The sequence below is a fragment of the Rattus rattus genome, chromosome 5, assembly GCF_011064425.1.
Source record: "Rattus rattus isolate New Zealand chromosome 5, Rrattus_CSIRO_v1, whole genome shotgun sequence".
NCBI classification, from domain to species: Eukaryota; Metazoa; Chordata; class Mammalia; order Rodentia; family Muridae; genus Rattus; species Rattus rattus.
Window position 1 is genome coordinate 3,625,387 of NC_046158.1, and position 12,682 is coordinate 3,638,068.

Below are 12,682 nucleotides of genomic sequence, written 5' to 3' on the forward strand. Positions count from 1 at the left end.
TTCCAGTACCTCACTCCTGTGTCTCTGCTAGAAGTCACTATGGCACAAGGCCCTGACAGTGTCCTGCAGCAGTGAGCACACAATGCAGATGGCCCCAGTGAGTGACTATGACATGGGTCACAGGAGCTGGTGAGTGGAGCCAGATGCCCCACAGCTGCTGACGGGAGGACATGAGTACACATGTTGTTTTATACTGAGCAAACACCCCCTCCCTTACCTATGTTAACAAAGCAAAGAGTATGTATGCTGGAGTTAAGCTGTTATAGTATGGAACCTCAGAGGCTTTTATTCCTATAGTAGCCTTACCAACCACTTCAAGAGAACCTACACCTTTTGAACCAGTCTTCTAATTTTTGGTATACTAGCAGAAATGAATGGGAACTTAGTGGTCTGAAGTCTAAGCCCTGGTGAGTCCCCTCAGTAGAAACCTAAAAGGGAAGAAAACTGTTCTGTAAAATGGCTTCATTCCTGTACTTTACTCTTGTGTCTTTGCTAGAGGTCACTGTGACACACTGCCCTCACACCGCCCTGCCACAGTGAGCACACCATACAGATGGCCTCAGTGAGTGACACTATGACAGGGACATGCAGCTCTCCAGCAAATCCTCCATGGGCAAGTTCAAACTGGCGACTTACTTGAAGAGTTCATCGCAGCAGGTGAAGAACTATGAATCAGGTGAGGCTTTGCAAAAGGCATCGCCTGAGGCAGGAGACTGGGTTGGACAGAAGGTGTGCGGACCACGGGGGCATGCCGAGGGACTGGGACCACAGCCTCTTCCTCTCTGCAGGTTGGCGTCGGCCGGGCATCTTCTCCCTCCAGAGGGTGAGCTACGGACGACGCGGAGCTGCCTTCATCTAAGTCTTCATAGTACCTCTGAGACAGGAAGGCTGACCGAGACAGGCTGGCTACAAACGCCCGCCCAAAAACAACATTAGAAACTCGAAGCAAACCCGAAAGCCGTGCCATTTCCGTGCTAGGAGAGACAGACACAAGCAACTTGGAAAGCATCTTCATTATTTTACACCTCAGACGGAAGCAGCTACTGCAGAAGTGAATAAGATGCTCTGTGCTCAGAGGGGCTTTGACAGCTAAGCTGCTAGGACAAGGACGGCTTTGACAGACGAGACTGAAAACAAGAGAGACAGTCAACACTGGTTGAAAAACAAGAGATTAAGCTCTCACAGGAAAAAGAGGGTATAAGAGGTGGCAGGCTAGCTCCCGGGGCAGGCTGAACAGTCACAGCATTGCCCCTACTTTCCAACTGCAGAATATGAAAGCGAGACGCCTCAGTCTGAGTGTCTCACACACAGCTAAATGAGCCCAGTGACGCTCAACATGGAACTGAACCCTGGCCTCCTTTGCTCTTCTTTACTCGGACTCAGGACTCAGGTTCTGCTGCCTTCTACCATGTGCTTGAGAATGCATGTTATTACTCTATACGGGAAAGACAAAACACCTAGCCCCCTTTCCTTCCCCAGTAATTCAGAGCAGCGCTCTTACACTATAGTTTGTCTGTCCTCGAGGCAGACCATGCTACAAGATCTTAAGTCTCATGCTAGATAATGGTGGAGCGCTCGAGGTCCCAGCACTGGGGAGGCAGAGGCAGGTGGATCTGAGTTTGAAGTCTACAGAGTGAGTGCCAGGACTGTCAGGTCAGGGCTACAAAGAGGAAAGTTATCTAAAAAAACAAACAAAATCATAGCATAAGTGTGATACAACAGCTAAAGCTAAAAACTGGTACCACATGGAGGGCCCTGCTGCCCACTAGCTACTAGCCATAGTGGTGTGTGTGGTGACACAAACCTTTAATCCTAGGACTTGGGAAGTAGAGGCAGGTGGACGTCTGTGAGTTCGAAGCCACTCTGCTCTACATAAGTCTAGGTCAGTCAGAACTACAAATGGAGACCCAGTTTCAAAAAGGAAATACAAATAATAATAGAAGTAAAAATAATGAAGTGTAAATATTAAAGTTCCCATTTCCAGTGCCCAATGGGCAGCAGCCTTTGCAATGCTGGACCATGCTCTGATCAAGTATTCTGAGACAGACAACTATGTGCTGGGTCAACTAAATATATGATGTCGGGATCCAAAATATTAAGGTTTATTTTTTGCAAACGGCTTGATATTTTCACTATTCAATTTAAGAATGTAGTTCCTTATGTCTTCCATTTCTGACCCAAAAGTTGTTCAGTGGGAAGTTAGGGAAGCCAGGTGAAGTAATTTATCAGTGCATAAGGCAGAGCTGTTACTTTTCAGTCTTTGTTTCACTGAGCAGTGTCACCTGTCAAGACATACTTATAGAACCAAAGGCAGCACCAGGAAGGCAGCAGGGGCAGGGCCTATACGTACTGTGTCAGCTACTTACAGTCATAGAATTCAGGGATTGCTATTGAACACTTGGCTAATGCTTAGAGCGGTGAAGTGATTTGCCTAAGGTTGTGAAGTTGGTAAGTAGCCAGAACTCAAACCCCTGTGCACCTAACTTTATAGACCTTTTTCTCAGCACTGTTATTTAAAAGGATCCTATGCCAACAGAATTTCTACCTAGGGATGGATGGACAGACAGAGGGTTACACACACACACACACACACACACACACACACTAAAAGGAGGTAATGTCACACATCTGATGAAACAGGGAGCTTACAGGTCAAATCCCATGAATTCTCTTCATTTTCTTTGAGACAGGGTTTCTCTGTGTATCCCTGAATGTCCAGGAACTCACTCTGTAGACCAGGCTGGCCTTAAAATCAGATCCACCTGTCTCTGCCTCCCAAGTGCTGTGACTAAAGGTGTTGCTACCACCACCCAAGCAATCCCTCTCTTAAAGGCACAGGACTAAAGCAGAGGGGGAGGCTGAAGGGATAAGGTAGAAGTTCAGGGAGACAAGATCTCTAGCAAGAATGTTCCGGTGTAATAGTGGGCTGAAGACGAGGTACAGAGGGGATGAGAGCCACATCCTCCAGCTCCAAGAGTCCTCTCTTCAGTGCTTGGAAGTACATCTTCACCACAGTGCCCACAGAACAGCTCAGTCAACACCCGAGTCCAGCCTGTCTAAGTCACACAGTGTCTGAACTCAACTGTACAGGCGGCAGCAGCAGATGCAATCTACTATGAGCCACTAAGTCTGTGGTGATTGGCTGCAGCCCTCTTGGAGCCCTGTTACCCTGTCTCTTCATTAAATAGCTCAGGAAAAACAAACAAGGGTTGGCGTGGGCTTGGTCCTAAGTGCAGACCCAGTGTGATCTTACTACCAAAACCACTCTAACAGCAACTGCACTACAGAGTCCTGAGCGGGAGGGAGAAGTGGCGCAACTGTGGAAAACTGTGGATGCCCCTTTAGCTACAACAGGGTCACACTGCAAAAACCAACTGAAAGTAGAAGAAGCCAATCAGAAGGGCACAAAATATATGGAGGCTGCCAAACTCCACAACTCAGCTGGGTCTACAAGAAATGTGCTCAGGAGCTCACAAGTAACCTACAACTGGGCAAAGTCACCCAGCAGGAAGCTTGTTCTATTAGAGAGTATTGAGTGTCTTCTGTAAGAAGATTTTGAACAGTGCCCCCCTGAATTTGAAGACAAAGGCTGCAAGAGCACATTCTTCCCGATGGTAAAATAGAGGATCCTAAGTGAAGCTCAAGCTAAGGCATGGACACCTCATTGGCTCAGTGACTATCTATATTCTCTTTGTTCTAACATTTATTATATAGGAGTACACTGTCGCTGTCCTCAGACACACCAGAAGAGGGCATCAGATCCCATTACAGGTGGTTGGGAGCCACCATGTGGTTGCTGGGAATTGAACTCGGGACCTCTGGAAAAGCAGTCAATGCTCCTAACTGCTGAGCCATCTCTCCAGCCCAATTATATATTCTTAAAGGTTTCTTTTATTAAAATAATATATTAAGGGGGTTGGGGATTTAGCTCAGTGGTAGCGCCTTGCCTAGCGCAAGGCCCTGGGTTCGGTTCCCAACTCCCCCCCCCCAAAAAAAAAAAAAAAAAAATACAAGCAAAGATATAACTTCAACATCGTAACATAGTCCCTTTTTTTTTTTTTTTTTTTTTTTTTTTTTTTTTTTTTTTTTTAATTTTTTTTCGGAGCTGGGGACCAACCCAGGACCTTGCGCTTCCTAAGCAAGCGCTCTACCACTGAGCTAAATCCCCAACCCCGTAACATAGTCTTTAAGAGGGAATGTGGGGGGTGCAAGAGAGGTTTTGCGCACGCATGCGTACACACATGAAGGCTGAAACAGGCTATTTCCTCTCATTCCACCTCATTGTTTAGAGTTCTTCACTGAATGAGAACTTGCTATTTGGGTTAAAGCTGGTTAGTCAGTGACATTAGGGATTAGCCTGTCACTATCCCCGATGCTGAGATTACAGTAAAAGGCAAAACCTTCACAGAGCAGATATTCTGAGTTCTCTCTCTAGCTCCAAGATGGGAAGGGTTCTAAAAGGCCAGTGTGTGTTTCCTTTCTTAACTTCAGTAGAAGTTACGCATTAATTTTTGATTTACACTTTTGGAACCATGTTACAATTTTAAAAATTAAAACAAAAAATGTTACATGCACACTGCATAAGCACTACACAACCCTGCTGGAAATCTCAGGCCTAGTTCCCTTTACCTGGAGCAGTAGACCTCACTGGTGGGGTCTTCCTTTTGGCCAAGAAGTTCCTCAGTTGGGCCTGTTTCGCAGGGGACAGTTTACCTGCAAAAAAAAATTTACCAACCCATAAATGCTTAAGATTTAGCTTTGAAAAGCCAGGTTAGATCACAAACTGTGCTGGGAGGCAGCACTTACCTGGCACTCTGGGAGAAGGCTTGGTGTGAGATTCAATGGTAGTCTTTAGCAGGTGTTCAAGGTCACTGTCAAAACTGAAACAGGGCAGTGTTACATCCAAACCAACCACCAGAAGGCTGAAGCTATGTGGTATAGACTCTTCTTAATATCTAAGCCCAAGAGATTAGAGAGTATTCGCCATAGAAACAAGCTACCTATCAACACATAAAAGGAAAGCCAACAACTTTAATACCACATACTCCCGCTCTAAGCCTAATACTGGTTGGTGCCTTAGCAAACAGGACCACTAAATTCCACACGTGCCGAAAGCAGAAGCATGACACCAGCAGGGTTAAAGTTCAGGGTAAACTGTTAACTGCAATGATCTGCACGTCTCCATGCTAAGGCAGAATGGCAAATCTGGGCTTCTGAGGAAGTTAGAAAATGGAACCCAATTAAGCTATTGTCAGCACAGCTGCCTCACTGTTCCTATGTAGACTGCTATGGCCTGCTGAGCACCTACTTCATCATCAGGCGCAGCACCCCATGCATTACAGACACAGGCCTACACACCTGAAAGCAGGTACTGTCACTCCTAGGAGAGTCAAAGAACTGGAGGTCAGAGGAGGAGAAGAACCTGACCAGGACAGCATGGCTGACAGGCTGCAGCACTGCCTGAGTGACTCTAAGGCCACCTCACATGCTTGTGTGCTCTCTAACCATCTTCTCCCTGCCCACCAGCAATCTTCCGCATACCTAGGAGTGTCACTTTGCGTTGAAAGCGTTGAGGGCCGGTTCCATGGGGACGTCTGGTTATAGAGACGGAGCTGCTGCAGACTGTCCACCAGGTGATTCAACCTCTTCCTCTGCTGGTTGATGATTTCCCGGTTGTTGGCTAGTGTGTTGAAAAGTGTCTCTCTCTCTGGCACAATTAGGCGCCTAGTGGCAACAAGGAAAAGAATTAGATATGAGTGGCTCCCTTCCACCCCACATCACAAGAGGCTGCAATTCTAACAGGGAAACAATAAAACAGAGACGCTGATGCATCAAGAGATCCTAGGAAGTAAGAGGGGCAGGAGAATCTCATGAAAGCCAGCAGGGCTGTGCGGGCCTATAGCTGGCCACAGTACAGACCTCACACCACCAGAGCATTGGGAATAACATGGTGGCAGGGAGACAGGAACCAAGAACAAGGCAAACCCTCCTGTGCTCACTTGCAACTTGTGTCTTTCTGTATGTAAGTTACACTCAGTAAGGAAAGAACCCAGGCTGGCTGGCACTGTGGGAGCCACTCACTGACTGCTGCCTGAGACAAACAGGTACTGGCAGCAGGGAGAGGTTTTCCTCAAGAATAAACAGTCTGGGGGTTGCTATTGATTGGCAGATCTAAGGTCAGAGATACACAGGTCTAGATTTTTTTGTTTCTCATTATAAACCTTTGAGCATTGATAAAAATGTTTCTTTTGAGAAAAAATATACAAGTAAAACAAAAATGGGTGGTCCAAAACAGGTCCAAGCTACACATCAGTCTACCGCCACATAATGATCAGAATGAACCTGCCGGTGTTCTACAGGAGCTTTCAGTTTTATTTCCTTTTCTCAGAACCACTGAGAAGAAGGCAGCCAAGTGAGTGAGCACAGTTTCCAGAACTTTCCAGTTGGTATAACGCAATACTTAGAGAAGGCTAAAGACAGAAGTGCCAAGAGAAAAAGACACACCCAGAACCTGAGCTCTGCAGAAAGGGACCTGGGCAGTGCAGTACAGTGAGGGATGCTCATCAGGGAGGTCACAGTGGAGAAAGCTCCTTTCAGTTAGCATGTGCAGTTCCCAGAAGCCCACTTCTAGGCACAGAGAACACAGCTGGAAAAGAGCAACTGCCTCACTGCTCATGGAAATCCCAACAAGTGTGTAGGCATAATGTTTTTATACACTGTATAAAGTTTACCCTTCTGTTATTCAAATGCGAATTGTCTGCCCTCACGTTCTGGACATGGCATTGTGCTGTTTATATCAAGAATCTCCTGTCTTAAGTTTGTATAAAGAGTTCTTATCATTAATTCTCTGCCTTGTCAATACATGCTGATCACCACAATGGCTGGGCAGATTAAAGAGGGTGGACCAATCAGAGAAAGGCGGTAAGGAGAGAGGGAAACTCAGATCAGCAGCAGGATGGAGGCACTGGAGCCATGAAGGAGGAGTCTGAAGAGCCAGGTCAATAGCAATATGCAAGTATCCTGGGATGGGGCTGGGAGGTAGCTAGATTAGCATAGGAGGTAAACTGCCCAGCTAGTGAGGTGCAGTTTTGAATAAATCTTTTTCTATGTGGTTATTATGGAATAACATAAAGTAAAGAAATACAGTCATTTGATTAATTCCTTGTTTATATTTATATTGAGGATGATTCATTTACACTAGTAGAGTGAACTATGACCTCTAATGGGCCCAACCACCTGTGGGGGTGAGGGCGTCCCTGGGCAGAGTTGGACAGAACTTCTCAGCCTGTCTCTCCATCCCTCTGCTCCAAGCTGAGGGTCTTTTGGTTGGGCTTCTGAGCCTGCACCACACAGCATGGTGACATTTACTTACTTACACTATACACATACCCTAGTACTGTCCCTGACAAGACATCCAATGCCTCAAGGAAAAGCTCCACGATCCCATAGCTGTAGAAACAGACCAACACACCAGTTTCTGTTTCCACACAGGCATAGTTACTGTGTCAGGAATCTAACAGGTACAAGGATGGGCACTCTCTCAATGCTCTTGAGTTCTTCCTTGCTCTCAGCACACTGTACTGTATTCCTTCTACCAAGCACAAGCACACACCAGACAGGCTGCAAGCTCGCCCAGTCAGACCCTTTAAATAGCCACACTAAATACATTTTTTCCCTCAAGTTCCTGCTTACATTCCCAGCCCTAGGAAGACCGAGGCAGGAGGGATGTCAAGCATCCAGGCCTTCTGCACAATAAAAGGTGGAATCAAAAAAAACAAAACAAGAAAAGAAACATTTTCACAAAAGGAAAACCTGGAAGACTAAAAAATGTACAAGAGGATTGCTCCCTGTTTTCTAAGGTTTATTTATTGTGTGTGTGTGTGTGTGTGTGTGTGTGTTCACCTGTACACGTCAGAGTGTATGTATGAGCATTATGAGCACACAGAGCTTGTGCAAAGAAGACAGCTTCCTTGAAACTGGAGTGACAAGCAGCTGTGCAGTACCCAATGGAGGGACTGAACTCAGGTCCTCTGGAAGATCAGACAACACTGTTTATTTCATTTTTTTAAAGATTGATGGATTGACTGATTTAATGTATATGAGCACACTGATGCTGTCTTCAGACAAATCAGAAGAGGGCACTGGAACCTATTACAGATGGTTATGATCCACCTGTGGTTGCTGGGATTTGAACTCAGGATGTCTGGAAGAGCAGTCAATGCTCTTAACCCCTGAGCCATCTCTCCAGTCCCACGGGACTTCTCTTTTTTTCCCACTGTTCTAGGTTTATTTGGTGTTTCCCTTGGCATGATACTTGGGTAGCTGGTTCCACTATCCATATGCAGATCTTCCATGTCACGTAATAAAACCATGTACACTACAGACACATATAATACATTGTCCTGTAGAACAGTTACACACAAGATACGCATAACAGACTTACACACTGCAACCATATTATTACTGACTGGGAACTCATGGCCTAGGCATGTTTGGTGAGGGCGTGCAGTGCAGCAATGCAGAAGGCTCACAGGATAGTTGAAGCCTGTACAGTTAGCAGTGTCTCAAGAGACACTAGCCAGGTTAACACTAGCCAAGTACCACTTAGCATCAGGATAGAGCTGTGGGAAGGTTTAAGGAGTTCTCCTAACCAAGCATGGTAGTGATACTGGGAATCTAGCCGCAGATCTGTTCCACCTTCCCCACGTTTGCACCATGCCACTGAAACCATCTGCAATGCTTTCCAATCATTTTATACATTAGATACAAGATAAAAATCATTCAATGTCCCGGGCTGGAGAGATGGCTCAGTGGTTTAGAGCACTGACTGCTCTTCCAGAGGTCCTGAGTTCAAACCCCAACAACCACATGGTGGCTCACAACCATCTGTAATGGGATCTGATGCCCTCTTCTGGTGTGTCTAAAGACAGCATCAGTGTGCTCATATACATAAATAAATCTTTAAAAAAAAAAAATCATCCAGGGGTTGGGGATTTAGCTCAGTGGTAGAGCGCTTGACTAGCAAACGCAAGGCCCTGGGTTTGGTCCCCAGCTCAGAGGAAAAAAAAAAAAAAATCATCCAATGTAATTCCTCGAGAACATGCTATCAGTGGCAACGGAGTATAATAAATACCTTCCTGATAGTTGGGGTTTTCTGACATGCTAGGCATTGAATACATGGTATAGATGCACAGAAGTTGACTGCCGTATCCCTGAGCTACATCCTCAGCCCTTATGAAGTGCATACTCTTGTTTTTTCAAGATGTGGTTTCTCTGTGTAGCCCAAGCTACACAGGCTTGAACTCAAAGATTCTGCCTCCTAAGTGCTTGGATTAAAGGTGTGCACTACCACGGCCATTTGAAATTCAAATTATCATTTTAAAATTACCATGTGATACATACGATGTGATGGAAATTTATATGTGATATAAACTATGGCTATAATTCAGTGTTTTGTAAATAACACTTTTAGAGATAAAGTGGTTAGGCAGGAGGAAGGGCGCTGTAAGACTTTTACATGTGCCCTACAAAAGCCAGAGGGAACATGTCCTCTCCCTCACCTCTGTCTTTTCTTCTGCTCCAGATGCCGATCCCACTCTAAGTCTAGGACATCATTCACATCCTGGACAGCAAATTTCACATACTGGTGAAGGCGGCGAATTTCCTACAGGAGAGAAATCAGAAGGCAAATGATCCACTTTTCTGGCAGCTAGCTGGGTGAGTGGGGAAGATGCATAAAGTATTCAAAATAAAATTGGAAATATTTCTATGTTGAGAACTGTACAAACAAGGAAAACACTAGTTTTAATAGATCATTAAATACAAGCCATTTAATAAAGTGAAAACGGAAATCCCTTTCTGCAGTAGGATATCAGAGATGGAGCAGAGACAGGGAGAGAGGATGAATGGAACAGCCCACCCACCCGCCCCTGGGCAGGGTGGGACGTGGTGGAGTGCCTGCTATGCTAGCTCACAGGGCACCCGTTTAGATCTCTTCCCCCATCATGAAATGAGCTGTAGAGTAGACGAGCTGATTCAACACCTGGTGCTGGAAGTCACTCTGACCCTAGACATTCACAGCACAGAACATCCAGGCCACCTCACCATGTGAGGAGCACTCTTCAAAGCTACACAGGGCTGGCCACACTGGAGGCCCCGCCCACCACCACTCAGATTCTAACAGGCTCTTAAGCCTGAAAGAACGCTCTTTCAGCTAGGGGCACAGTTAACCCTCATGGCTACACAATTTGAGTCTCAAAAATGGAGCTAACTATTCAATCAAGTAAGTGTACAGGCAGTGAACAGCCCCCAGTAAGTTGTCACACACAGTACACATCTCACTATGGCGAGATTATTTCACAAATATTCTGGGAAAAGTGTTCTGTCTCACCCACAAAACAGAAAGTGTCATTTAAAAAGAGCCAAACTGAATCTAGGGAGGCAGCAGGCTCAAAGCCATTTAATGACCATAGAAGGCTTTCTTTCGCCCACCTCAGCCATTACCTCACTGATGTCATGCGCTAGCTGATATCTTTTCTTCCAAATGTCTCCCAACCGGGTGAGCGGCACCTTCTTCAAAGGCCTGCTGCAACCCTTTGCAGTGGCTTCCATGTTCTCATCTGTGGTCCCATGGCAATGTGCCCACATGAAAATTCAAAGCCACCTTCCTAGCTCTATGTGGTAGCACAGCGGCTAAGGGCATGGGCGTGGGCTGTCAGTCCTGAGCCAGGGTAATCTGCACCACAGTACCACCCTTGCTTTGTATGTAGGAAGCGGCTAATGGCATTTCCTGCAATTACCTATTTAGCATGGTCAAGAAGACAATTACTCCTTTCTCAGTGTGGAAGCTCAATGCTTTCCTCTAGGCCAGGCGACTGGGGCAGAGGCGAAGGGCTTGTGTGGGGGCTGCAGTCTGAGAACAGCCCTACCAGGAAACATGCACAGGACAGGAAGAGCAGTCAGTGACCCAAGAGATCCCGATCCCCTCTACAAGAGGCCATTCTCTCACCCTCCGGGTGCTGGGAGGTCTCCTGGGCATGGGATAGAAAACTAGGAACAGTGGCCTAAGGTCTCTTAGGCCACAGCCAGAGACCCATGTCTGCAGTGAGGAGAGTCATGGCTGCTGACCCACCACCCCTGTGGAATTCATGAGTGGAAGGAAGGGAAAGATGACCCATGTACACAGAGGCAAACAAAACCCAAGTAGCTGCAGGGGAATGGAACTGCTGCTGCACAGCAGGTGACAGAGCTCCCATGGGCAGAGGCTCAACGGCATTCTCCCAGCCAGCATGAGCTCCAGAGCTCCAGCCACAGACCTCCATAGCTTAGGAAGCACCATCTCTGTGGAACCAATAGCTCTCACTGGACAGCAGCTGCAGTCTGCTTTCCGTTCTTGTGTGGGAGAGGGTCTTTGTTTAGTAAGGCCCATGCTGGCCTCAAACTCAGCATTCTCCTTCCCCTGTCTCCTGAGTGTGAGGCATATACCAACAGTGTTACCAGCTGCTTCCATAGACTGAAGCAATGTCTAAAAAATACCTACAGACCACCTGACAGGATGCCTGTGATACGATTCATGATTTGATGTATCAATGCCTATTTTAACAAAGGACTTTATCAAATTCAAGACTTAAAGAAATCTATCTTCAAAGTAAAAAATTTAAATTATATTTTAAAAAAGTGTACCAGTTTCTTTGCTACAAGTAGATTTATGGAAAAGCACACAAGTTATTAGCAGAATATCAGTAGCTTCCAGAAGAGACATCACTCACACCCACACCTCAAAACCACGACTGTGGACACAAGCTCACTGCTTCTGAGCCCTTCTGACAGACAGAGGCCTTGCTCGCCTACCTGGAGCTGGGCCTCACTCTTGGGATCCAGTGGTCTTTTATAAAGCAGATGGAGATACCCAGAGTCATGATTTCTTCCATGCTGTTCTCTGGCTTCTTCAACACCAGCAAAGCCCTCCAGCAGAGTTGTTTTCAGGGTACTTATGTCTCCATGAAGAGACTAGAAAAGGCATGGAGATAGAACAGTGGAACTGCTGAACAGCCACAAACACAACATAAAACAACAAAATACCCTCTATGGGGACCCAGGAGGACACTGTCACTATTTAACTCGGTGAGGATCTCAGTCATGTTTTCAACATTTCATTGTCCCCATGCTCAAAACCGTTTTTCCTATGGTTTCTTTTTTCTTTTCTTTTTTACTTTGCTTTGTTTTATGTTGGGGGATTGCATAAAAATGTTCTATCATTTATTAAATTTTAATTTTTAAATTTGATGTGTATAAGAGTTTGTCTTGTGCACCTCCTCTGTACCTGGTACACAAAGGGGCCAGACGAGTTTGTCAGATGGCTATGACCCCCATGTGGGTCTGGACCAAGCCCATGTCCCCTGAAGAACAGCAGTGCAGCCAGTGCCTTTAACTACTGAGCTATGTCTTCAGTTTTCATTTTTTTATCACCCCTCCTGTTGCTTTTAAAATTCAATTTATGATGACTGACAATGTGAAAAATAAGAGTAGAGAAGAGAGCTCACAGACCAGCTCCATCTTTGCAAGCCTAGTGTTTACAACCAGAGACTGGACACAGGAAACGTGCCTGCCAAATCCTTTCAAAACCTCGCTCGCCTTTCTAAGCCCCTTCCTTCCTAAGGTACAAAATGGACAGGGTGACAAC

General features: G+C 45.9%; 1 protein-coding gene across 2 annotated transcripts in view; it reads right to left on the reverse strand.

Moving 5' to 3' along the window:
- Nup214 (nucleoporin 214) overlaps nt 1–12,682 on the reverse strand; it is an 84,627-nt gene that overhangs the window by 43,943 nt on the left and 28,002 nt on the right. For both annotated transcript variants that reach the window (XM_032902803.1, XM_032902802.1), the window contains exons 17-22: nt 11,851–12,009; nt 9,561–9,664; nt 5,542–5,724; nt 4,807–4,880; nt 4,630–4,713; nt 637–906 (exon numbers count right to left, since the gene is read on the reverse strand). In XM_032902803.1, coding sequence (XP_032758694.1) covers nt 637–906; nt 4,630–4,713; nt 4,807–4,880; nt 5,542–5,724; nt 9,561–9,664; nt 11,851–12,009 — 874 coding nt within the window. The remainder of the gene's footprint in view (nt 1–636; nt 907–4,629; nt 4,714–4,806; nt 4,881–5,541; nt 5,725–9,560; nt 9,665–11,850; nt 12,010–12,682) is intronic.